The sequence below is a fragment of the Heteronotia binoei genome, chromosome 3, assembly GCF_032191835.1.
Source record: "Heteronotia binoei isolate CCM8104 ecotype False Entrance Well chromosome 3, APGP_CSIRO_Hbin_v1, whole genome shotgun sequence".
Classification (NCBI taxonomy): domain Eukaryota; kingdom Metazoa; phylum Chordata; class Lepidosauria; order Squamata; family Gekkonidae; genus Heteronotia; species Heteronotia binoei.
The window spans coordinates 146,716,177-146,742,670 of NC_083225.1; the positions used below are offsets into that span (position 1 = coordinate 146,716,177).

Sequence of the window (26,494 nt, forward strand, 5' to 3'; positions counted from 1 at the left end):
TAAAAATGAGCTAGTGAAATGCCATTATGATGGATGAGAGTTGATGGGAGAAAGAACAGTATTTTGCAAAGACCATTTGGGAAATACTGGATTATTCTTTAGTGGAATGATGGAATTTGGGGTTTTGAAGAATATGACTTCAGTGGAGAAGTACAGTTTACTTTTATCAAATGTAAACACCGTAAATAAATTATTAGAGACCGGATCTTTTTCTAGCAGGAGCTCCTCTGCATATTAGGCCACGCCTCCCTGATGTATCCAATCATCCTGGAGCTTATAGTAGGCCCTGTACTAAGAGCCCGCTAAGCTCTTGGAGGATTGGCTACATTAGGGTGGCGTGGCCTAATATGCAGAAGAGCTCCTGTTAGAAAGAGCCCTGTTAGAGACTATATTGTATTTATCAGGTATCCAAACCAAAATACCAGATGTGATTTGCTAGCATCAGAATAAAGAGGACAGCATTGGTCATGCATTAAATACACAGTAGATAAAGCCATCTCAGGGAATAATATATTTTAAAAAGGTTAGCTCTAGCATGAAAGGAGATGCAACTCAGATAATTTACATTAATTTCCACATGTTTAGAAAGGTTTTTTACAAATCTTGGTTGAGATCTTTTAAGTGAAAATGTAACATTGGGATTATTAATTCCTCTAAAGAAATTTTGTTGGATTCATGTATCTTATTTAGATTTCATTACTTTATTTATCAATACTATTATTATATGTATGGCAGGCAACCTAAAGTTATATTGACGAATGTCCTGAAGACGGAAGTAGGAAGAAAATACATAAAGACACAGCTTATAACTGATGCTAATTTATCTCATGCTGTCAAGTTGCAATCAACTCGGCAAATCTCATCATGTGTTGACAGTATAGAGATATGGCAAATATTAAGTTCACCTCCCCAAAGCCTTTTTATATCTAAAAGGTACGTTTGATTAACTCAGTCTCAGACATAATACATCTTTACCTGCTTTCTATTGAAAAATGCATGTGATTGTTTTCCATGAGCAAGTATTTTTGATGTTTTGTGTCATTAGCCATTTTTCACGTGCAGCACATCTTTTTTGAGAGATCCTAACCTGCTTTTGGAATCACTTAGTTTGAGAGGGAATTTGTTTACTCAGATCTCTCTTAAAACTTCATGTTAGTTTCTAGCAAATTTTAGGAATACTAGAATAATTATTTTTGCCAATTTGGAATATTAGATAAGTTCTTGTCATAAATACCTTTTAAAAGAATGTACATCTACAAAGAAATCTGCTTATAATTTTATCTCTTTTTCCCAGTAAAGAGATAGTTATACTACTTCATGAAAGGTTTATTAGTCTTGGAACCTCTTTACATCCACAGTCCTTAATTTCACAAAGAAGATAGAGTTGTGTTGCTAGTAGCAACTTACCCATTCCTCTGTGAACTGTTTGGTTTTCCCATAGGTCTTTTTATACACTTCTCAACAGTACAGTGCATTTTGTAATGAAAACATCCTTTGTACAGCAGGAAAATGCAGAACATTGAGAAACTGACTGATAGAAGAGACTACAGAGAAAGATGAGAGAACAGTTAGAAGATGATTGTGTTCAAAACATAAATTAGCACCTGTAACTTTGGTTTTTAAACTATGGCCCATGGCCTACCTACAAATAGTATATGATGTACCTACAAATTAAAGTATACAGTACCAATTTACAACAAAAAGTATTGGAGGATTTTTTCCAGAATGAAGAATAATGAACTTTGAATTTAAAATCAAATTATGCTGCAGTTTATTGTAGCTATTCTGAACTCTGTGGGCAAATGGAAGGATGAATGAAGTGGCCCTGAGTAGTATAGTCTCCACTGGAGAAAACCCTTCTGGAACAGTGCAGTCCTCTCCTTCTAAAAGACAGCCATGAGGAAGTTTTGAGAACAAAATGGGATATAGGATAGAAGGCTGCTGCTTAGAGAGGGGGGAGGTCACTTGAAACATGAGCAGAGCTAACACTTTTACAAAGGGAAAGGAAATTTCAGCTGATCCACTTTTTTACTGCAGTCCCTTGCATTGCATACAAAATAATTCCTGAAGGGCCCCAAACCATAAAAGAAACTGGAAAGGGGATTGATAGCAAAGGACTCCTTCATGTACTTGCTCAGTTCATGGAATATATGCAGCTCATGGAATATATGCAGGCATAGCAAAGTTGACCTGCTGTTTAAAAAGCACCCCCTTTCATTGGAAAGAACATGGAATTGCATTTCAATTAAGAAACTTTGCAGAAGTTTCCCCTTTTATGGCTTTGGACTGTGAAAATGTAGTAGTCTTCAAATAATGGATAGATAAGAGCTCCACTACAACACTTCAAAGTGTAGGAATTGCTGACCTAAAAGATCACCATGGGAAGGCATTGCCTTACTTATTAAGCACAACTTTATCATTCATTGGATTAGTCTTACATCTTACTCAAATGAATATTTTGCTGCTGTTTTTGTTGTGTTTTTAATCAGATACCATGGCTGCTGCATTTTTTTGATATTTCTGTTTTCCAATAAAAGCAGATTCATCTGAAAATATCTGTCAGAGTAGCTTCTGGAAGAGATGACAGAAACACTTCATTTTTTTTGGCTATCTTCGATAGATAAAGGCTGTCAGTAAATAGCAAGATGTGCTGTTTTGAGCTTTGTGAAAGCTACATTCATAGTTAATTGTCTTAGTTTATGTGCTACATTTTTTACTCATGCTGGCAGCTTTTCATAATATTTAATGCCATCATCTAAAATGTTGAAACTCAAGTCCAGCAATAAAATTTTATTTGGTGTTTCCTTATTCTGTGACTCAACTTGTTTTAAGTTAATACGATTTTGAGATTGCCCAACATTTAGGATACATGAATTCAACCAAACAGTCTGTACAAGTTCCAGAGTACTAATTATTGTATGTATGGCAGGCAACCCAAAGTTACCTTGACGAATGTTCTGAGGACGAAAACAGGAAGAAAATATGTGCAAACTCGTCTTTTAGCTGATGCTAATCTATCTGATGCTAGCAACTTGCAATCAGATGAAGAGCCCTCCTCATCTGTTGCCAGCCAATCATACAAAAAAAAAAGTTCTCAACAAAGCTGTATTTTATCAAAAAGGTATGTCATCCAGCATAATATTTGTGTGATTTTGGTCCCTACACTAATATTGCTAGAATATGATTTGGTTGAAACTAACATTTACCAGGAAGTTGTAACTAACATTTATATTTGAAGTTGTAAACATATGATACAGTCCCCCTAAAGTTAAACAGTGCAAACCTAAGCAGAGTTCTACTAGACTAAAGCCATTAATTTCAATGTACTAGATTGGAGTAACTGCATAGGATTGCACTGAGTCCCACTTTCAGCTGGAGAGAATTACACACATACTTACCTGTCTAGATGAAATAAATGGGATTCAAAATTACTTAAGCTGTACCTCACTTTTTTTGTAGTCTGTATGTTCACATGCATCTCTTGTTTCCATAGATGTGCTTTGGGAATGATTTCCGTGGAGGAATACATGGAGACTGTTGTCGGGAAATTGAAAATCCACATGGATTGCCAATTCCAACATTTTCCCCATATACATTCCTCCAAAACATCTTCTATGGAAATACATTGTTACAACTTTCCTCAAATGTAGATATGTCTTAGCTATGTCATTATAATAAGCTAAAATTGAATGCTTGAAGTCTAGGGATTCTTTACATCGCTGCCAGCAGAATTCAGTGGTTCATGCCACTGTGGTCAGTACTGAGTCTGTCATTCTGAAGACTTTAAAATCTTCTTTTTGTTGCTGACGTGTGTGTGTGAGCTTATGTGTAAGAGATCATGGGAATTACTTGCCCTTTACCTTGCAAACTAGGCACCTTGACCAAAGCAGAATAGGGGAAGAGTACATATTGTTTAAAAAATAGCTTATTTTAAGGCTGCTTTGAAGCCTTTTGTAGGACTACAAAAAGTTTAATTAGTATGTTAATTACACTTTAGTTGATTAATTGGTGAAGTCCAAGTAATGAATGGATCTGAGAGTTAAAGGCACACATTGATCTCTTGAGATTTGATAGTTCCAATGAATTACTTTAATGGAAGAAGAAAATATTAAAAGTGGCCTTTCCCTCTAGCATGATAGGGAGCTTTTGTTCATTGAATTGCGATTTTGCTAATATTTCCTTCACTTGTGATGCAATTCTATGCAGAGTCATTCTGGTCTAAGCCCTTCGAAATATTTTGGTGTAGTAACGGCATACAATTGCACTGCCAGTATCTTTGAAAGTTACCTAGGGGGAAGATTTGGTAAGAAGCAAACTTATTTATAATTAATTGATTGATTAGTTAATGGTTTAATCAATTAAATTTCTTTACTTTGTTGATAGCCATAGTATTAATAATAATATAATATATTTCTGATAGTAATGGTGTGTTAATGTGAAGTAGACAAGCTGTCCTACCTAGACCTTCAGGGATGATGGGGTAATAAGGAACATCATTGTGGAAGTGAAAATACTTCAGTCATGGAAGTGCATTCACCAGTGACAAGTCACTTCAATGAGAAAAATGGTGTCATAATGACTTGTATCCATGTCTGTCTACTGCATGGGGGTTCCAGAAATCCCGGCTGAAGTCATAAGTGATTCCTAAACTCTTCTGACTGTAATTTATGATTTACAGATGAGTAAACATGGTGACAAAAAGTTGTCCTTTATAAGGAGATGTTGTTTCTGACAGCTACAGGAATGTATATAAGGTAGATGCTGAAGCAGGTTCTTTCCACTTTTAAGGGGATGTGCAAATTATACACTACCAAGGTGCAAGTGAAAATGCAGGTCAGTTTGAAGCACATACCTGGGCTTTGTAAAAGTTAGTGGACACCTGGGTCTGTGATTTGCCATGGAACAGAAGAGCAGGATCAATTATTTAGCCCTACTTTTCACTATTTGTTTTATAAAATAAATGCATGGAAGAATTGAGGGAAGGAAATCAGAAGAAGATAAAGTCATATATTGAAACACTTAGACATTAGTCTCCTGTCCCAAAGTTCCTGTCAACAATGCTGAAGTTGTGAGCACTGATTGTAGCTTTTTCTACAGTGCAGCTGAATAAGATATTTGATTCCCATTCTGAAAGTGCTGATTCTTCAGGATAGATACTGCTTCAGAATGACTTCTTTTGTATATAATTTCCAGAAATGGGATATTTTGTCTTTTTGTATTTACTAATATAATATCTGGAAGTGTGATGATATGTGGTGTTAGGGGCTTGGTCTTCCATTGGCTTGGTCCTGGGAGACTCCCACAGGAGCCTACAAGTGCTCAGAATTTATATATCTAATAGTGAGCGGGAGCAATCTACAAATATGTAAATCTGCAGGTAACAAACTTCATTTGACACATTGTTGTCTGGTCACCCAAATTAGAACCTTCAGTGGCTTTTACAATTTTCCCTGCTTTTCATCATCCTAAATAATTTTGTAACATCTGCTTTCCCCCTATTCAAGAGCAGTTATGAATAAATAGCGCTGGTTGCATTCCCAATCCTTGTGGGAGCCCATCACACACTTCCCTCCATTGCGAGTACTGTCTATTAATTACTGCTTTCTGTCCTGCCATGTTAATCCGTAAAAGGACCCATCCAAGTAAATAATGTCTACTGCATGTTGGTTAAATTGCTTAAGGAACTGGCCTGTAATTCTCTGGATTCCCTCCCCCCCCCAAAAAAAACCACCCCTGTTTTTAAAATTTTAATTTCTATGTGATTTGCTACTTTGTAGTCATGTGGTTGATTTTAGTGAGAAGATGTGCATACTTGTTAGTAGATCAACAATTTCATATTAGGGTTTCTTAAGAACCCCAAGGTGTTCGTCATGTGGTTTCAGGTTAAATCACTTCAATTGAAACATGTTTAGTTCCAGTGTTGTTAATGAGAATAGCATTTTGGTTAAATGGAAGCATAAAACACATTGCTTTGGACATGCTACTAAAGCATGGTTATTTCAAAGGCATGACAGTGACTCTGAATCTCAGTGGTCTCCATTTAATCAGTTGTGAAAGCAACTTGGTGGACCATCCACATGAATGCTCCCAACTAACCATTTCACATGAAGCCTATATACAGCCATCACAATTTGCACAATTGTGGTAGCTTGAAAAGAGCCATAAAATGAATTACATTAGACAGGGCCGGATCTAGGGGAGGGGGGCAGAGGGGAGTGCTTGACCTGGGCGCCGGCGGAGGGGAGGGTGCCAAAATGGATATGAATCCATTGTATTCTATGGGACCATAAGACAGAATGGCTCATAAGGGAGTGTCATTTTTTAATTTTGCCCCCCCTTCAAAAAACATGTAGATCCAGTGCTGACATTAGATATGTCTAAACTCCATATGAAAGAAATTATATAAGAGCCAGTTTGGTGTAGTGGTGAAGTGTGTGGACTCTTATCTGGGGGAACTGGGTTTGATTCCCCACTCCTCCACATGCAGTTGCTGGAATGGCCTTGGGTCAGCCATAGCTTTCACAGGAATTGTCCTTGAAAGGGCAGCTGCTGTGAGAGCCCTCTCAGCCCCATCGACCTCACAGGGTGTTTGTTGAGGAGATTGTAAGCTGCTCTGAGTCTCTGATTCAGAGAGAAGGACGGGGTATAAATCTACAGGCTTCTTCTTCGTGCTGCTGCTTCGTGCTTCTTCACAGTACCCTCTAAGAATGAGGCTACCTGCATGCAATCATGCACTGCCCATCAAGAATATAAGGAACTCCTTAGCCTGGCATTTTAGAAGAAATCAGTCTTATTCATAGGTCTAGTCGTCACCAAAATGGTAACCCTATGCCTGTGTTGTACCGCTTCAAATTGCAAATTGCAGGTCATATGATTCAGTGCTGTTTCGTGTATGTTTAAAATCCCCACATACAGTAAAATAACAGGTCAAGAAGACTAAGTTAGAATCACTTGTGTAAAGGAACTGTCTGTATAGCCTCACTTTCACTCACCTTGCTGATGTGAGAACTAAACCTTAATCTTGATGAATATGTAAAAAAGTTTAAAGAGAACACACAAATATATTTAAATTCACTTTATAATCTTTTAAATTGCCAGGAAACTGCAATTCTTATACAATATAAACAATTTTTTTTAATATTTAAAGACTTTATTGTGTTTTCAAATAAACAATATACATGCAAGTATAAAAACAATAAGATTACAATTTTTGGTAATAATAAAAGGAAACATACAAAAATCAAAGCGACAAGGCTTAACACTCATTCAATATATAGCAAGAATTTTGAGGTTATCTGTGATTGACTTTTTAATTTTAGTATGCTGTGTGTGTGTGTGTGTATATATATATATATATATTCAAGAAGTGGGAACCAACATTTTAAATACTCTGACTGAAAATCTGGATTTTCTGCTAAGGAAGTAGTATCAGATATTTTGTTCATAATTAAGAATTCCCAAAGTTTGTTGAACCATAGTTGTGTTGAAAGACATGCTGTATCCTTCCAATGCCTGGCAATTAAGGTTTTGGCATCCACCAACATAGAAAATTAAATCCTTAGTAATTGTGGGTACATTAACCACTTCCTAAAGAATAAATAATATATTCTTTGGCTGCAAGGGAATATCATAACTTGTGATGTCATATATTAAGTTGTTACACAGCAGGGGACCAGGAAGGGCCTTCTGCTGACTGACACCACTCAAGTAAGGGCCTGAATGGGTTAGGGCCAGGGCCCAGAGCACCGTTTCTTCCTTATTAACAAAACCTTTTAACCGTGACTGAAGAGATGTGAGGACCCAGGCAGTTTAACAACAACAGATCTATTATAAGTGCTCAAACAGTAGTGTATAGTAAAACATTTAGTGCAGCAGTGAACTAAGTAACAGTAAAGGTTAGGTAAATAAATAAAAGCCCTGATGCGTCTGACTAGCCATTCCCTTCCTAATACCAAACAGATTCACCTACTTGGGTAAGGAAACCCTCCAGTTGCCTTCTCTCCAGAGAGAATATTTCTCCTTGCAACCCTTCCAGAGAGAACACCCTTCCTTTCCAGCCAGGCCTTTTATGCTTTCCCTCCCAGGTCCCACCTCCTCTAGGCTAGTTTTCCCACCAAAACTCTGCCACCCAGTCAGAGGGACAGAAGGGATCCTGATATATGTAGGCCCACTAGCAACTCCTTGGCAGGTGCCTAGGTGCCATCTAGGCCACAGTAGACCTCAGGTGAGTTAAGAATATTATTCCAGTATTTTACCATAATAGGACATGTCCATCAGCAGTGAATAAAAGATCCAGGTTGATTTCAACCTCTCTAGCAATTAGGGTTGTATGATGGTGATATTAAATGTGTAATTTAAGAGGAGTTATATGCCATCTATGAACTATTTTTCTGAATTGCTTCTTATGTTTATACCTTTTTAAGGGATACTGGAGAAGACCAAATCTTAACCTAATGTTCTTCCAAAAGGTCCAAGGCACAATCAAATTGCCCACATTGTTGGTAGCTCAGTTTTTTTGCCCAAGAATTATAATTTAACAATATTATATATCAAAGAGAGAGAACCTTTGGTGGTGGGGTCCTTTTGTAATATGAGATGTTCAAATTCTGTATGTGGTCTTTTAAGGCCAAATTGTATCCTGGGATCACTAATGAGATATCTGACTTGAAAATATGGAAACCATGGGAGAATTGAAGAGCTTAAAGAATCTAATTGGCTTTTATCTTCAATAGAGGCTTTGTGAGTAATTTTGCAAAGTGTAGAAAGTTTTCCTTGTCTCCAATTATTAAATTCCTTATGTGATATTCCTGGGGACACCCAGTTCTGTCCCAAAAAGGATGAAGCTGAAGATATCTCTGGGGCTAGAATTTTCTGTTTGGCGAACAAAAAAGTCTTATAATCTTTCTGAGCAAATCAGTTCACTAAATCAATAGCTACTTAATGCATGTGAGGCATTAAATTGTATTTTTCTAAACATCTGTATGTAATAGTCAGTTACTTAAATCACATAGGTAGTGATTCAACCCCCTCTCCCTATCCTTGAATATCCAAGAGATGGTGTTAGATCTGCATTTGTGTAAGGGAGTTTGCACTCACTTGCCCTCTTCCTTCCTGCTATACAGAGTAGAAGGAATTGCCTTCCTTTGCTGTCAGCACCACCACTGAATTCACCACAGTAAAGGTGTGTGAGCATGCCTTTCTGTTATAACAAAGTTTTTGAGTGTCCTGGGCTGCAGCAAAATGTTTATGTATCAGGGCAAGTGGATCCCTGGGAGAATTTGCCAGTTATCAACATAATTCATGATGAAAGTGGAATCTGTAGCGAGCGCCTGCTCCCACTGAGCCTTAATTAAGTCGAGTGGCTTGCTGGGGTGCTAAGCAAGGCAATTCCCATTCATAACAACGTAATTAGTATATGTGTCTTTCTCTCCAGTGACACACGTGTTGATTGAAAGAAGCAAGGAGCAGAGAATACAGCTTAAACAAATATCTGACTTTACAGCAGGTTTATGAATTTTCATGAAATCTGATTGAAGGAGGATTCAATTAGTTTTAAGCTTAGTGAACACGAAGAAGGTTTTATGTCAAGGAAGAGGTTGAAACATCTGTAAAAATTATTAATCGCTGTTGAAGGTTTAAATGAGATTAATGACTGGGTTCCCTCCTCCAGGCATGGAAGATATCATAGAAAGCCAAATGACCATATTCTGAAACCCTCTACAGATACAGAAAGTAGCAATTCAGTGCCAACTCTAAGAAGATGTGATGTGATGCTAGAAGGTTTGCAATTAAGACATTTTTTAATGCATTTCAGTATTTGGATGAAACATTTAAACTGGATTGGTCTGCTGAGACAGAATTCTTCTTTGTCCAAATTGAGATACAGACTGTAATTTCTGTTCAATAGATTATCCAGATTCTTTTATTTCCACAAAAGTGGTAGGAATCTTTAATGTTATTACTCATAATTTCATCCTTGAAATTAGTTGCATAGATTGCTGTGTAACATATTTTTAGTTTTAATGCAAGTTTATTATGCAGCAATCTTTAGCATTCTTACCTGAACACAGTATAGTTTATTCCTGTTAAGGTACTAGAAATTTAAGATCACCCAATTATAACTACCTTATTATCTGTACTCAGTAAGAGTGGAACAGGATGAATGTTTTCCTATTATTTTAGTATGTGCTTATACATTAAGTTGCAGGCTGTATTTAATGATACGAGTACAAAACTGAAAGTGCAGATTATTTCAGATATATTTAATGCAGTATATAAAAGTGTCACCTTTTATGGCTATCTTACATATCTAGTGAAACTAGGTACATTGTAAACGTTTCTTAACATACTACTGATTTAGAAACTGAAGAGATTTTCTAAATGAAGTAAATTCGGGTGGTAGGGTGAAGACATTGTTTTTTGCTCCCTCTTTAATATCATTATGCCTTAAGTAGTGGGACTAATGTAGTGTCAAAAGTGTATTATAATCTACCTTTACTTCATCATTCTATTTTTAAAATTTTAAATACAGACTGTAGCATACAGAATAAAGAAAGAGATAATCAAGATAGAGGGAAAAAGGATTCAAAGAACGCCTCTGCTGGTTTGCAGGAAACATGCTTTCAAAATAATGAATGTAGAAAAAGAAGAAGTGACGTTTTTTCAAGTCAGTGGAATGTACATTTTCAAAAAAAATCATTGTGTAGTGTGAGTAAGTTTTACATTTTTCGGTCACAGTAAGAATAATAAATTGTTCCAATAACTAATAGATGTTAGATATAATGTGTGCAGAAGTATATGCAGTTATATGAACTGAGCTAATATTTTTGCCCATCTATAGAAATACCAGCCCTGACCAGGATAGTCTAGGCTAGCCCAGTTTTGTTAGATCTTGGAAGTTTTGCAGGGTCAGTCCTGGCTAATAGATAGATGCGAAAACTCTAAGGAATCACCAGGATCATGACATGGAGGCGGGCAATGGCAAACCACCTCTGAACATTTCTTGCCTTGAAAACCTTATGGGGTCACCATAAGTCAGCTGTCTCTTGACAGCAAGACATAAAAGAAAGAAAGAAAACAAAATGCCACATTGAGATGCATTTCAGTGTAGGGCATTTCTGAGTCCAAGTGAAATGTCCCAGTTTATGAAATGCCATTGAGAGGGGGAAATCCTAAAAGGAACCAGACTTTGGAGTGCATGTGATAGTACTATCAGGATCATGGCAAGGTAAGGCAGTGTCTGATCTTGCAACATCTTTCCCAATGCAGGCTGTGTTCTCCATGTTGCACTATCATTTGGATGAGTCCATTTGGGTTATTGAAGGAGTCTTTGATTTGCACTGGGATTGGTTGCCTCTGGTGTACCCTGATGACATCATTAAGGGGTTGCTAGGACCCAGAGGCCTCATTGTATCTTGCTACATTCCCAGAATTAATTTTTTACTGTTCTTTGTGGTTCACACTGATCCTAGAGGGAGTAAATCTTGTTCAGCACTTACTAGTAACTGTCAGTGTACAAACTGGTGAATTTTGTGCCATGAAGTCAGCCAATCATTTAAGTATTTCTACTGTGCTTTTCTTGAAGTGCAGACTGCAACCTGATTTTTTTTTGAAAACAGAGTTTCATTTTCTTTTCTTTTTGTAGAAGGAACAGAGCTCAGAACCAACTAAGTCATCTCACTGCAGATGCCCAGGTGAGAATCACCAAGGTCAAGAACATAATGCTCAGCAAGAAAACATTCTCCGGCCTTTGGAATGGGACTGTTGTGAAACCTTCACCGCAGCTGATCAGGATGCTGAAATTTGTCCATCTGAAAGCTGTTCAAATATTTCTCCAAAAACAAAGCATCACTCTTTTATCAGTGAGGATGTCCAGATGTCACCCCCCGTTAACTCTCCTGAGAAACAAGAAGCAAATACTGCTCTGCCTTTGGAGGAGCCTGGGAATATATTGGAAAAGAATAAACAGACCACAGATTCAGCAGAGCCAAGTATGTGTAACACCCTCCTGCTTTAGAAACTTTGTGACAGGCGGATACAATTCACATCTGTGTATGTCCCAATTACTTTTTTATGATACTGTTTCTGTCAAATGATTTTCAGGTTGACTTTTACCTGTTTAGAGTAGAACTCAGATAATTATTCAAGCATTTCACCTATTTTATTTGAAGTTATTAACTGTTTTACTCCTGCGCCATTATTTCCTTTCTTTAGTTGTCCTTTCTAGTGATGAAGAAGAAAGTGCTGCAGCAAAGGATAAAAAGCCCTGTCTCCAGATTGGAAAAGGCCACAGACCTGAGAATAAAGGAAAAGAACGAGAAAATGTGCTGCCATTGTCAGAAGAGCTGTCAGAGGGTTTAATTGAAAGCAAGACTGAACAAGTAATAAACCTTTTCCATGCTGATTGTCTGTAAGATCATTTTATTCTCAAGAACATGCAAGAATAATTTATGTAATTTTTACAAAAACCATATACCCCCTAGTGTTCTGTGTTCACTTTCACAGAATTCAGACACCAATTCTAACCCCTTTGCTTGTGAATTAATCCCACAGATTTCAGCAGAACCTGCTTCCCAAAGGTGTACTTAGCATTGCAGCCTTACAGAATTTACAATTCTTTTTTCTCTCTTTTTTTCATCTGTTTTTAATGCATTTTGTATAAAACTACGCATTACATATAGTTCTGTGACTCTTGACTGCACCGACTTTCTTTTATCAGATGAAGCAACTTTGTGGTTAACTTCAGTTTTTTCCAAGGCATTTGCTTAAAATTGCACATGACCTCCTGCTTTGCTACCCAAGATTCAGATTTAAATTAAAAAAAAATCAGTCTGGAGACATGTAGCTTTTATATTTTTAGAAAAAAAGCTGTGGGGTCATAGGAATCTTGAATCAGGAAGGAAAGACAAAAAACACTCCTCTACTTACTCTGAAACTAACCACAGTTGCTTTGTCTGATACAAGAATGCCCTTGAGTAAAAGCGAATTGCAGGACTACATGTAATTTCCACCCTAGGACCACTTTCAGTTTTGTTTTGGTTGGTGATTATATAAACTATAATGCCATGTGATAAAAAAAAATCAGTTCTCAGTTCATTTGTGTGTTTTACTACCTTTAAGGGCTGCTCTACAAGTTATGGTAGACAGGGGCCCAACCCATGGCTGCCAACACCATTTTAGAGGAAAATTTAGCCTTTTAAAAATCGCTATGAAGTCCACACAGCAGTAGGACCAGGTGATCTTGTTCCCTATTTCAAAACAGCCTTGTTTTAGCACTTGAAAATTTGGGCGGGTGGGGAGATAGCTTAAGTACTATTGCAGCATGGGCCTGATCAAGATTGGGCCCTTGCAGCAATTTTTAAATGGCTAAATTTCCTTTTAAAAGATGTAATGTAGTTTGGCTCTAATTGGCAGTAAATACCGATAAAAAGAACATAGTTCAGTAAATACCTGAATCAGAACACTAGTCCATCAAGGTCAGTTTTGCCTATTCAGAATGGGTCTTAGAGGTCTTTCACTGGAGATCTTAGGGATTCAACCTGTGGTCTTCTGCATGAGTAGCTCTACCACTGAGTCACAACTTCTGTACTCTAGTGGTTAGAATATCAGACTATAACTTGAGGGGACATGGATTCAAATCCTCACCTTGCTATGAAGCATACTTTTTGTTAAGCTAGCAACCTTGGGGAGGGAACCATGTATGCTACCCTGAGCAGCCTGGAGGAGAAATGAGATAAGAATCTACTAAATGTTTGGTTTTTTAAATGTCCTGGTTGTTACTGCAGTCCTGGAATATTGAGGTTGTGTGCATGTCTTTAAAAGTATGTATGTAATTATCGTTACAGTTGTTGGTATTTGGTGGAAGGGGAAGATATTTAATCTTTTTTTTATTTCATAGGTTTCCACTGAATCACTTATGCTTAAGGCAACTTCAGACTGTAAGACCAATGAACAGGTGGATCTTATCTTAGATGTAAACATTGCCATGTTTTTTATTGGAAACTATAAAGGAATGGCAGCAGGTTGTACCAGAGTAAGTTTACTGTGACTGAGTTAGGCTTGCATTCAGAAAACCATAAAACTAATTTGAAATATGATTTAGGTTTCTAACCTCACCTCACTGCATATATACCTGTGAGGTGAGGTTAGAAACAGTGATATAAAGGAAATGTAGGGTCTCTCTCTTTCTGGTGCCATCCTCTGGCCATAGTGCCATTTTCACTTTCCAGAGTCTCTCCAGACCTCAAAGTTGAAATGAGGGGAGGGTTGTGTCACCTAAGTCTGCCTGCAGCATTTCCCTTGTATGTGCAATACAATGCTCCTCCTCTCCTCCCTGGCCTGGTTGTGGAACTGCCATTCCTGGCTCCACCAATCAGCCCCAGCCCTGGCTCTGCCTCTTTGGCCTAAGCCCTTATCTGGGCCAGGAGTTGGAGCACTACTCACTTGAGTCTGCTGCCTCATTCTTGCTGGCCCTCCCTCTTTCTCTCAATGGTCCATTCCCTGGTTGCCTTCAGCCATGCCCTCCCTGCCTGGCTTCTCCCAGGTTCTTGCATGGCTGGTCTCCTCCCATGCTCCAGCCAGGTCATTGCGCTTCTGCTGGCTGCCCCCATGCTCACCAGCTGGCCTGATGTCCTCTGAGGCTCACTCTTCTTCAACATCAGCTTTGATATCCAGCACCAGGAGATGACATTATCAGCCAGTGCCCAAAGTTCTGGGGTCCAGGAGGGAGGTGGTGAGGCCAAGGTCTGGTTGCTGCAGGCATCAGCTGCTCAGGATTCTATGCTTGGAATTCTGGCTGAGTTGATGATGGTTGCCTGTGGTACATGTGAGTGGGTGGATCCTACTAAGCTCCTGCAACATCAGGTAGTTCTGTGACTTGGGTGCAGGTGCCTTTGGCTGAGGATGGGCCAGATGCTGGCCCTGGATGGGAAATAAGTTACATTGTTCACTAGAATAAAAATGGAATGCCTTTGCTGAAAGATGGACAGCTCTTTGGATCCTGGTTATAGTTTCTATCTGCACAGCTGTCCATGCCTATGTCCTGCTGAAGTCAATATGCAACATTACTGTCTGGGATTATAAAATATTGGTTCACCTATGAATAGCAAATTATCATGCCTGAATATCTGCTGCATTTCCAAAGAAATGTGGTTTGTGCATGTTAATGTTAGATCCCAGCCACTTATTTGAAATATAAGGTCTTTGGTTTAAGCAGAATACATTTTGAAGTGAGTGTATCATCAGGCAAGTATTTTTTTGTTTGTTTTTTTAAAAATAGAATGTCGAGTCTGAAATGTATTAAGTGCTCATTTATTTTCCCCCAGTTCAGTTTCAAACATGTTACTGAAATGTATTTCTGAAGTGGTGCATTAAAAAGATTGACTTTTTGTTTCTTTCTCTTTTTTAAAGTTTACAACCAGTTACATTAAGATTCCATTTGAAGGTAAGATTGTTTCACTGAATTTCTTGAATGAGATCACTGAAGCAACAATACTGACTTATTAGCACAACAGAGCTCATTAGCAAAAGACCTTCCTTGGTTGTATCTGATGTGTTAAGCATGCTGTATCTGTTTTAAATAGGTGGCACCACAGTTTAAAGAAGTGCAAAATCATACCAAGGGTTGAAGCCGGAGAGCTTTTCCACTGAACATAAGAACATAAGAGAAGCCATGTTGGATCAGGCCAACGGCCCATCCAGTCCAACACTCTGTGTCACACGGTGGCAAAAAATTTTATATATACACACACACTGTGGCTAATAGCCACTGATGGACCTGTGCTCCATATTTTTATCTAACCCCCTCTTGAAGGGGGTTATACTGAATTTTACCCAATTTACAGCCCCCGTTCCACAATAGTTTTGTTACATGTAGGTCCCTTGAACCACAGCAGAACCTGTGTTGGTGGTGAAAAAGAACCACACCTTCCCTTTTCCTAGCAGAAAAGTTGGTTGGACCCACTCCTACAAGTGCTTTTGCTTCTTTCTTTGAGAGAAGTGTTCACTTCTTAGCATTATTACTTAGCTTAATTCAAAGGTTGACAATTATGTAAGAATGGATCTTAATTGTTTTCAAAGGCAGTTTTTACTTGTGCTTGGTTTGATCCAGCCCATTTTCATCAATGAGAAATTCTGTTGCCAGGCTTAATTCAGTCTTGAAGGCTATCTGCTTATTGTAAATTTTGTTCCCTACAGTGGCCCCTAATAAGAACATGGACCTGTTAGTAGATACCAGGCACTTAACAAAGGTTGGTCTGTGGAGTGAAAATATTGATGATTCCTCATCTCCAAGGAGTAATGCTGTCATTTTTCTTTGGCTGTCATCAAATTATGTGGAACAGATTGAAAATAAAATAGGAACATCTCTGCCAAACAAAGGTATGTATTGTTTATAGTTAACTTGTACATCTGTTAGGCATTCTAGGCAACATAGAATTTCAGTGAATATGCCATGAATATGTCTGAATTTAGATTTTAATTTAATGAAAGAAAAACACGGAATATTTTACAGAACTGAGAGTTTTGCTAAGATTTGCCTTACATAATGCTAAATGTCACAAATCAGTGATCTCCTCTGGTATGTCATTTAATTTGCTGATGATTAAGTACCCAAATGGAAAGTTCAGGGAAATGCGTGCTATGATAAGCATTGAAAATTAGTATTTAGAAATTAAAAGACTACTTAATATGTTAAGTGTCTTTTGGAACTCTTCAGTATTGGATTCTTCCGGTTGGATCCTCAACCCATTTATTCTAGGGTACTTTTAAAGTATATTATCTGTTTATTTGTACTTGTTTGAAGAGGAATTATACAAGTACTTTTATATATCCGAATTGCAAGGAAATTATTCTTTGTGATAATATGTTGAGTGACATGTTTGGGTTGAGTAATTAAATTGGTATCCAGTTAAAGAGTTTGTACTACTCAGCCCTTTGAGAATTCTCCTTGTTAGCAGAGCAGTGTAAGACTCCCTGTCATCTATATAAGGTACTTTCCATGAGAGAGACTTATCTTTTATAACACAATGAAATATGAGTGCCTAGTTGTTTGATCATTAACCAGCAAGCACTTCAAGTTAATGACTTCATTTGAAATAAAACATAACTCTTTTTTCTCAGGCAAGAACTGGAAAGGAAAATAAAAATGCTACGTAAGCCTATAATAATAGAAAACGGAAGATTCTGTTCACTTACCCTGAAGTCTTCCTTCTCAGTGGTCCCAGAGTGGGTCAGTCCTGACCTATGGGAATATAGCTCCTCCTCTCCGTAGGCAGGGCCAGCAAAACAAGTTCCTTCCAGGAGGGGGTGCTATTCCCCTTAACTTTCAGTTCATCTTCAAGCCAGTCAACTCTCAACTAGAAACTAGAAAACAAACTGCAACCGAGGGAAGAAACACCACAGTAATATCTGTCGTCCCCTCCCAGACCTGGAATCAAGGACGCATACACAGAATCATCCAACTTCCTTTATTCATAACAGTGGAACTGGACAGTTTGGTACAACCAAACCAGAATGCCTGTAACCAATAACTCCCCATGTGCAATTACATCGTCCACAGTAAACTCAGCAGAAAGACAAATGCCCGAACACCCGGGCCTCCCAGTGTATTAATGCAAAGACTGAGTGAATCCCAAACCGGGCGGGGAGGACTGACCCACTCTGGGACCACCAAGAAGGAAGACTTCACGGTAAGTGAACAGAATCTTCTGTTCTCCAGTGGTCCCAGTAGTGGGTCAGTCCTGACCTGTGGGACTTATAACAGCAGTTCCCAAGGGTGGGCCCACTCAGTCCTTTGGATCAAATAGCAGCCTGCAACACCCTCCTACTGAATGCCGCCTCCGCTAAAGCGAGCTTATCAATACGGTAGTGCTTTGTAAAAGAATGAACGGAGCGCCAAGTGGCCGCTCTACACACCACCTCCATAGAAGGGAAAGCTCTGTAAGCTGCCGAAGTGGCTGCTCCCCGTAAGGAGTGAGCTGTGATGCCTGATGGAGGCTCCAATCCCCTGGCCATATACGCCTCGATGACGCAGCCTCGCAACCATCATCTAATTGTAGATTTAGAAATTGCTTTACCCAGGGCTCTGGCATTAAAAGAAACAAATAAGGAATCAGAAGACCTTAGAGGCTTAGTTCTGTCCAAGCAAAGGCTTAAGGCTCTGCAAACATCTAAACCAGGGGTCCTCAAACTTTTTAAATAGGGGGCCAGTTCACTGTCCCTCAGACTGTTGGAGGGCCGGACTGTTGTGGTGGCTGCCTTTACTGTACAAGTCCGCGGGCCGTCAGTTCTCCATCTTCTGCATCTCTCTCTCTTCCCCACACCACACACCCCGGCCTGGGAACTCACCTCACCTCGGTATCACCTCACACTCTGTCTCCGCCACCTCAGCCCAGTGCCGGAAGTGTGCATTGCTAACGCGAGTTTAGGTCAAACGTCACTTCCGGTCTGATTTTGCCATAACCCGGTGGGCCGCATAAACGTCCTCAGTGGGCCGCATCTGGCCCGCGGGCCGTAGTTTGAGGACCCCTGATCTAAACAGTGCCATAGTCTCTCCTTTTCGTGCTGTAGATTGGGACAAAAGGAAGGAAGAATAAGCTCTTCTGATCTATGAAACAGTGAGTTAACTTTTGGGACAAAGGCCGGGTCAGGTCTCAAGACCACCTTATCTCGGTGGAAAACACAAAGATCTTTGTGTATAGACAATGCCTTAATCTCAGACACCCTGCGTGCCAAAGTAATCCCCACCAGGAAAATCGTTATAAAAGTAAACATCTTTAAACTGCATGAAGCCATAGGCTCAAAAGGCTTGTGACTTAATGCCTCAAGCACTACATTCAAATTCCAAGAAGGGAACCTGTGTGCCTGCAGTGGATTAAGGAGAGAAACCCCTCTTAAAAAGCATTTGATGTGTGAATGTTTGGACAGCAACTTGCCCTTCCTATCACCTCTCACCGCTGAAATGGCCGCCACCTTCCTTTGGAGGGTGTTGGTACTAAGTCCCTTCTCCAACCCCACCTGAAGAAAGGCTAGCACGACTGCTATCTTAGCAGCCATTGGGTCTGCACTATTCGTCTGACACCAGGATACAAAGGTCTGCCAAGTGGCATTGTACACTCTATTAGTAGACATTTGTCTAGAGGTATCTACAAACCCCTTTTTGGTACCCCAACTCAGTTAGTTGCCTCCGTTCAACTTCCACGCTGTGAGTCTTAGCATCTCCAGTCGTGGACACAGCGCCTCTCCCTGTAGCAGAAGATCCTTCCTTAGTGGAAGTATCCAGGGTTCGACTACCCTGAGACGCATCAACTCCTGGAACCAGACCCTTCTCAGCCAAAAAGGTGCTATTACTATTACCTCCGCCCCCAATTCCTGTACCCTGAGCAAGAACCTGTGCAGCACCTGGACTGGGGGAAAGGCATAAAGAAGAGTCTTGGGCCACTCTGCGTGCAACACATCTGTGCCCATGGCCTTTTGAGTTTTTGTTCTTGACAGGGTGTTTGGAACTTGATGGTTTAGTTCCGACGCGAACAACTCCGCCTTTGGAAACCCGAACCTCTGGCAAACTTGATGGAAGACCATCTTGTTCAGCGACCACTCCGCTGATCCAGGGCCTGACGGCTGAGCCAGTCCACTAACCCGTTGTCCTTTCCCGCAACGTGTGAAGCCTTCAGGGACTGAAGATTTGTCTCCATCAGCAGAGTTGCTTCTCGCTGCAAGAGTTTCGATCACGTCCCCCCTTGCTTGGTCACAAAGGCTTTCGCCGTCATATTGTCCGTTTGGACGAGAACATGTTGGCCTTTCACTATGTCCGAAAGGTGGAGCAGAGCTAGTCTGATCGCCCTCAGTTCCAGGACATTTATACTGTTGGAGGTCTCCTGACCGGACCAGTGCCCTTGAACCATCTGTCCTTTCGCATGTGCCCCCCAGTCAAACAAGCTGGCATCTGTCGTCACGACTGTTTGAATTGGTTCTCGCAGAGCCTGTCCGGCTTGGAACCGCCGTGGCAACAACCACCATTGCAAGGCCACTTTCACCCGTTTTGGCACTCCTAACCTGGAGCGGCTTCCTCTGAGCAATGGCTGTCTGGAAGGGACGTAGGAAGGACTGGATGGGTCATGTATGGGAACGTGCCCATTGCACAAGGTCCTGGCACGAGACTAAGAGTCCCACCAATTTTGCTAGAGTCATCACTTGCATGGTTTTGGCCTGCAACACTGAATGGATCAGTTGTGTCAGTTTCGCTTGTCTTTCCTGGGAGAGGAAGACTCTGTCTTCCCTGGTATTGATCTGCACCCCCAGGTGAAGGATGGATTGAACCGGTATGAGGAACTCTTCTCCCGATTTATGACAAACCCGTGAGAGGACAGAACATCCATTGTCTCCTTTAGGGCAGCTTTTGTCTGCGTAAATGATGGTGCCTTGACTAGGCTGTCATCCAGGTATGGAAACAATGACACTCCCCTGAGATGCAGGGCTGCCAGTATATTTGTCACCAGTATATTTGTGAAGACTCTGGGTGAGGACTTTAAGCCGAATGGCAATGCCTTGTATTGGTAGTGGCTGCCGTCGTAAGAGAATCTCAGAAAATGGCGGTGCCCCTGCCGAATTGGTATGTGTAAATAGGCCTCGGATAGATCTATCGATGCCAGAAAGTCCTCTTTTTGTAGGGCTAGGAGGATCCGAAACTTCTTCGTCTCCACCTTTCTGTTGAGCCATTTCAGGTCTAAGATTGCTCTCACATCCCCATTCTTTTTTGGGACGATGAAGAAGATCGAGTAGACACCCTGGGTCCTCTCCTCCTCCAGCACCAGTTGTATAGCCTCTATCTCAAGGAGATGGAGGATGGCTGATAGCAAAAGCTGATCTTTTTGAGGAGACTTGTTCCTGAGAACTTCCAGGAATCTGTCTCGTGGAACTGTCTTGAATTCTATACTGTAGCCCTTGGACACCGTCTCCACCACCCATTTGACTGTTACTGTCTGTCTCCACACTTCGGCAAAGTGTTGGAGACGGCCCCCTATTTCCCCTGGGGGACTGTTCTGGGCACAGTCAGGTGGTATTGCCTTTCCTTGGGCCTTTGGAGAACTGCTCTTTGGTACTGAAAGATGAAGATCTGGAACTGCGGGGCTTCTGCTGCCATTTTCCCCTATAGGATTTGAAGTAATTCGACTTGGAGTCTCTCTTTTGATCCTGAAAGGGCTGGAAGCGTCTCTTATCTCTGTCCCACTTTTTGGATGGAAGAACCTTCTTCTTATCCCTGTCCTCCACCAGGTAGCGCTCTAGGCCTTGGCCGAAGAGTAAATCACCTTTAAAAGGGACTGCTTCTACTTTGGCTCTTGCAGACAGATCTGCGTCCCAGTTTCGCAGCCAAGTGTTCCGTCGGGCCGTCACACTTGAGGCTTTGGCTCTCGCAGATTGTTGCATAGCGTCCAGAGTGGTGTCCGCTGCAAAGGCCGCAGACAAGGCAATCTTCTTTAGCTCATCTTTAACTTCCTTGGGCAAGTCTTGTTCCACCTTGGCCAATTCTGAAGCCCACGAATAAATGGCTCTGACAGCCAAAGAAGCTGACACTGATGTCTGCAAAGAGGTGGCTGAAGCGTCAAAATCCCTTCATAGGGCTTGTTCAATCCTTTTATCCGTGGGGTCCTTTGGTGTGCCATCAGCATCCAATGGTAGGATGGAAGAGGAGGCGAGGCTGTTAACTGGGTCATCCACTCTGGGCAGCTTGAGCCTTTTCATGGCCTCTGGAATAAGAGTGTAAAACTTGGAAAAAACTGAATGGGTCGCCTTTGGTTTTGCTGGGTGTTCCTATTCTGCCTTCATAATGGAGAAAAACCCTGCTGGCAGTGGTACCAGCTGTGGCTTAGATCTGGCCTTAAGAATAGTTTTCTCTGATCCCATTGGGAAATCTGTTTTCTCTTCCTCTTTAAGTTTAGGATCAAAATTTAGTTCCAAGGCTCTGACAATTTTAGGGAAGAGCCATGAATAAATGTCAGGGGAAAACAACCTATTCTGAGATGGCTGAATTATCTACACTTCTTCCTCAGAAAGCTCCCCTTCTTCCTTTGAGGAAGATAGTTCTGAGTCCTCAAGAGTCTTCCCCTGGCTCAGACACTTAAAAACTTTCCAAATCTATGCGTCTCTTCTTTCTCTGTGAAGGGGCAGTCTCAACTTCCTCCTCCACCAGATGCTTAGTCTTTTTTGTGCATTTTTTAGACTTCAGCTTTGCTAGACTGTATTTCTTGTTTAACTATCTGTTGGATTGAGGCAAAGAGATTTGCCTTAGCCTCTGTTCCAGATAAATCCACTATTGGGCTTTCTGTCTGGTCCTCTTGAGAGAGGGAGTCAGGCAAGTCCAAATCACATATAGCTGTGTCCTTGGCCTTGGGGAATTCAGATGGGGTAGCCATTTTGAAGTGCCCAGGATATTGTAAAAAGAGAAGACACAAAATGGCCGCTTTTCCCGCCTAAATTTTCCTTCCCCTTCCACATCCTGTAGGCTCTGCTCAGGCCTTGCTACTGGGCTGTGGGATTCCCTTTCATTCTCTGGACCTCCTCTCCGCCTGGCCTTCCTTTATGGAAGTAATCAGCCTCTGGACTAGTGCTTTTGTGCCTTCTGGAAAAAACCCTGGCACTAGGGGCCCTTGAGGCTCAGTTATTCCAGTGAGAGGAAGGGTTGGGGTGGGGGGGGGGAAGACTATTCATTAAGTCCTCCCACAGGCAACCTTGCACAGGCAGCCCTACTTTCCCCATTCCTGAACTTCCTCCTCCACCAAAACCCTCATTCCATGGGTCTCTGGGACCCTACCTGTTCCTCAGGAGGGAGGAGGAGTTCGTCGCTGTCCTGTCTGCCCTGTGCACGCTGCCGGGTCCAGACAGAGGTTTGGGATGTCCATGGGGCCACCGACGTGTGTGCTGCTGTCTCCGCCCCGGTCGTCTGCAGTCTCCGCTGCTCGCCACTGTGTTCAGGGAGGCGTGGGGAAAACTGCAGCCACGTTCCTGGGTCTCCCGGCTTCTGCCGGACTCCAGGAGGGTTCAGGTGCCGAAGGAAGGGGGGAGAGTAAGCTGCCCCGTCCCTTTCCTCGTCACTTCTGCCGTCTTATTATTTTATTTTATTTTTATTTGCAAAGTTGAGCCTAAGCTCAGCTGGCATGTCCTGCTCTGGAGGCAGGGCCAAGCAAAACTGAAAGTTAAGGGGAATAGCACCCTCTCCTGGAAGGAACTTGTTTTGCTGGCCTTGGAGAGGAGGAGCTATATTCCCATAGGTCAGGACTGACCCACTACTGGGACCACTGGAGAACCTTCATTCAGTAAAAATCAGACTTAGCTAAACGTAGCTCAAACTTAGCTAAATACACAAAGTTTAGGGGAAATCAGGTTTAAGCTCACTGGAAAAATATTATGCAAAGTTTTGAAAGCATACATACACCCAGGGTCGACTTATCCAGTAGGCACAGAGCTTAGGGCCTGTGATATTTTTAGGGGCCCACAAAAAATGTTTTAATTTTTTTTTTAATCATAAGGGGGGAAATACGCTTTTAGGGTCAAAGAAAGTGTTTTAAATTTTTTCTCACAGAAAAAAATGAAATTTTAGGGCTCACAAAATTTTTTGGATTTACCTAAAATAGAAAAAAATGAAATGTTGACATATTTCAAGTTATATCAAAAATAATTTTTAATATTGATATTATTATGTGGGAGGGGGCCACAACGTGCCTAGGGCCCACAAAAGTCACAATGTGGCCCTGTGCACACCCATCTCTTATGGATTAAAAGTAGTTCTGGACTTCTCCTGGCCAGCTAATGAATTTTACAAAGGTTGTATGAACTACATAAGAACATATATAAAATCAGAGATATGACATGTTCTGTGTGATACATGTTTGGGATGAGTAATTAAATTTTAGCTGTTTATTGTGTATGACTGGCCCAAAAGTATATAGCTAATATACTGGTGGGTAACACTGCATTAGTGTAAATGAGGAGCAGTGTGAGCTCCTCCCCTTCACTGGGTAGACAATGTCCCTTGTGAACTGGGCCCTCCCTGTGAATACCTGATAACTTGGAAGCCTGGTTTACTTGATTCTTCCCTGTCCTTTGCAAGGGTAAGAAATGAATTTGGATATTCATGCAGAGAATCTGGTTCACACTTCAGCCTTTTGGTAGTAGATGTGTGAGGGATTTGCTGTACCTCCAGCATGACATTACTGTTGGGGGATTTCTATTGTACCCCCAACAATATAAAAAAACCAAAATCAAAACCTGCACTTACCAAAACAACCTGCAGTTGTCAGAAGGCTAATACATACTCACAAATAAGTTTTAAAACCTCGTAGATAAACTATCTGACTCCAGATTTCTCAAAGCAAAAACAGTTTATTAGTCTCCAAGTTTCTCTTTAGACAGAAGGCTTAGAAAGGCAAAACAAGAGATTGCATTAGTACAGTTGCTCTTACAGTTCCTTTAGACTTAAGAAGATTCCTTTAGAAGGCTTAAAATATATGGACAGAAAGGCGGAACAGAAAACAGTTTACACAGTTAGATCATAAAGCATAAAATACAATAAAGCAGAGAGCATACTGAAAAATTTAAGTTCCCCCAGGACTTAGCCTTATTAGTCTACATTTTCCCATTTAAAATCTAAGTCCCATATCCCATTCTATCAGAGCTATGCTCTGTGTTCAATGTTTGAGGCCTCAAACAGAAATTAACAAGGATTGTTAATTTCTGGGCTAGACTGACAAAGAGGTCCCTGCCTCTTTGCTCAAAAGTGGAGGGTTTATAAAGACTGTAGTGACTTCATACACACAGTTGCTTGTGTCATTCAGCAGTAAGTAATTTTGCAGCCAAATAAACAATAATGGCTGGGAACGCCTCAGGCAACCATTTCCCTAGTCCTAGTTGCTGGGTTTATTTCAATGGCTGCCCCATCTTGTTTCTTGCCCTTAAAAGACACTCAACTTTCACCCACTTAGCAATATGAATGCATGATAGTGCCAAATAGCTTAGAGCTCTGGTGGCCAAGTTCATAACTGCAGTCAAAAATCACAGAGAAATATAGAGGCTTCTAAGGTGTTTGAAGAGCTTAGTGCTCCTTTCATAAGAGCATAGCTGCTTTCAAAAAGAGTTCTTGTAGCCAATTTCATAAAGAGTATGTTTAAGACCATAAAGAATATGGTTAGGATCATAAGGAGGGCCAGCCCAAAATAAATTCTGCCACATGACAATGATATCTTTATTTAGATGGGGTGGCCATGTAGTATCAGGGCATATGTATCTGTATATATAATGTTTGGAATGTTTTCAAGATTGTACATGTTTGTTAGTATTCTGATGTGGGAATTTGTAGTCCATCCAGAGCACCTTCTTGCTCTACTGGAATAGTGTTGTCGTTAGGCCTTTGTAGTGATCAGATCTTAAAATTGCATACAATTCTGGAAGATTCCTGTTGGTATAAGAACTTTTGTGTTCAGAAGGCATGGGAAGGTGTGATGGACTGAAAGCAGTCTGCCTGAGTGATAATTGAGACACACTGTGATTGACTGACCACCACCATGGCAACCAATGTGACAAGTTAAAGGGTGCAATGAGAGTGAAATCTCCGGAGTTCAGAACAGACTGAGCTGGCATTCAGTTCCAGTTTAGCTCTGGTGGAGATCAGGCTGAGAGAAGTTTGAGGGAGATTGCAGATCAGGCAGTCTGAGACAGAGCTGAGCAGGAGTCAAGTAGCATCTTTAAGACCAACAAACTTGTATTCAGAATGTAAGCTTTCGTGTGCATGCACACTTTTTCAGACGAAGAATGAGGTACAGTAAGCAGAGCTACATATAGCTAGTGGGGTTTAGAATGCAAAGTGGTACAAAGATAAAATCCAATAGCAAAATAGTAAAATTAACAAATTCAGAAAACCTTTGATCTGGGTTGCATTAGCATGGGAAACCAATAAAAAGACAGGTTGCTTACCTGTAACTGTAGAACTTCGAGTGGTCATCTGTGCATTCACACTCATGGGATAGTGCACTTGTACGGATCCCCGAATCGGTGCCTAAAAAGCCCGGGATTTTTCCGCGCTTGGCGCCAATGGGCATGCGCAGGCGTCCCATTGCGCATGCTCACCTGCGCCAGAACGGGGATCCCGCCAGTTCCTTCCTGACAGCTGGAAGCCCCTCCTGGAGGGAGACCGTCAGCAGTGGGGAAGGAGGGCGGGTAGTGTGAATGCGCAAATGACCACTCGAAGATCTACAGTTACAGGTAAGCAACCTGTCTATCTTCTTCGTGGTCTCTGTGCTTCACACTCATGGGAGATTAGCAAGCAAGACCTGGAGGTGGGAAGACGGTCAAATGGAAGAAACAGCTTGCAGCACCGCAGTTCCCAAACGAGTCCTCTGTTGAGCAATCACATCCTGTGCGTAGTGCTTCATAAAGGCACGCGGAGAGGACCAGGTGGCAGCCTTGCAGACATCTGTCAGGAACACGCCTTTCAGGAATGCCACCG

At 41.0% G+C, this 26,494-nt stretch overlaps 1 protein-coding gene across 1 annotated transcript in view; it reads left to right on the top strand.

The window, feature by feature from the left end:
* Window positions 1–26,494, top strand: part of SENP7 (SUMO specific peptidase 7) — an 83,301-nt gene that overhangs the window by 13,952 nt on the left and 42,855 nt on the right. The window contains exons 5-13 of the mRNA XM_060234563.1: window positions 736–933; window positions 2,930–3,121; window positions 9,671–9,780; window positions 10,532–10,707; window positions 11,645–11,990; window positions 12,214–12,380; window positions 13,898–14,032; window positions 15,409–15,442; window positions 16,195–16,362. Coding sequence (XP_060090546.1) covers window positions 736–933; window positions 2,930–3,121; window positions 9,671–9,780; window positions 10,532–10,707; window positions 11,645–11,990; window positions 12,214–12,380; window positions 13,898–14,032; window positions 15,409–15,442; window positions 16,195–16,362 — 1,526 coding nt within the window. The remainder of the gene's footprint in view (window positions 1–735; window positions 934–2,929; window positions 3,122–9,670; window positions 9,781–10,531; window positions 10,708–11,644; window positions 11,991–12,213; window positions 12,381–13,897; window positions 14,033–15,408; window positions 15,443–16,194; window positions 16,363–26,494) is intronic.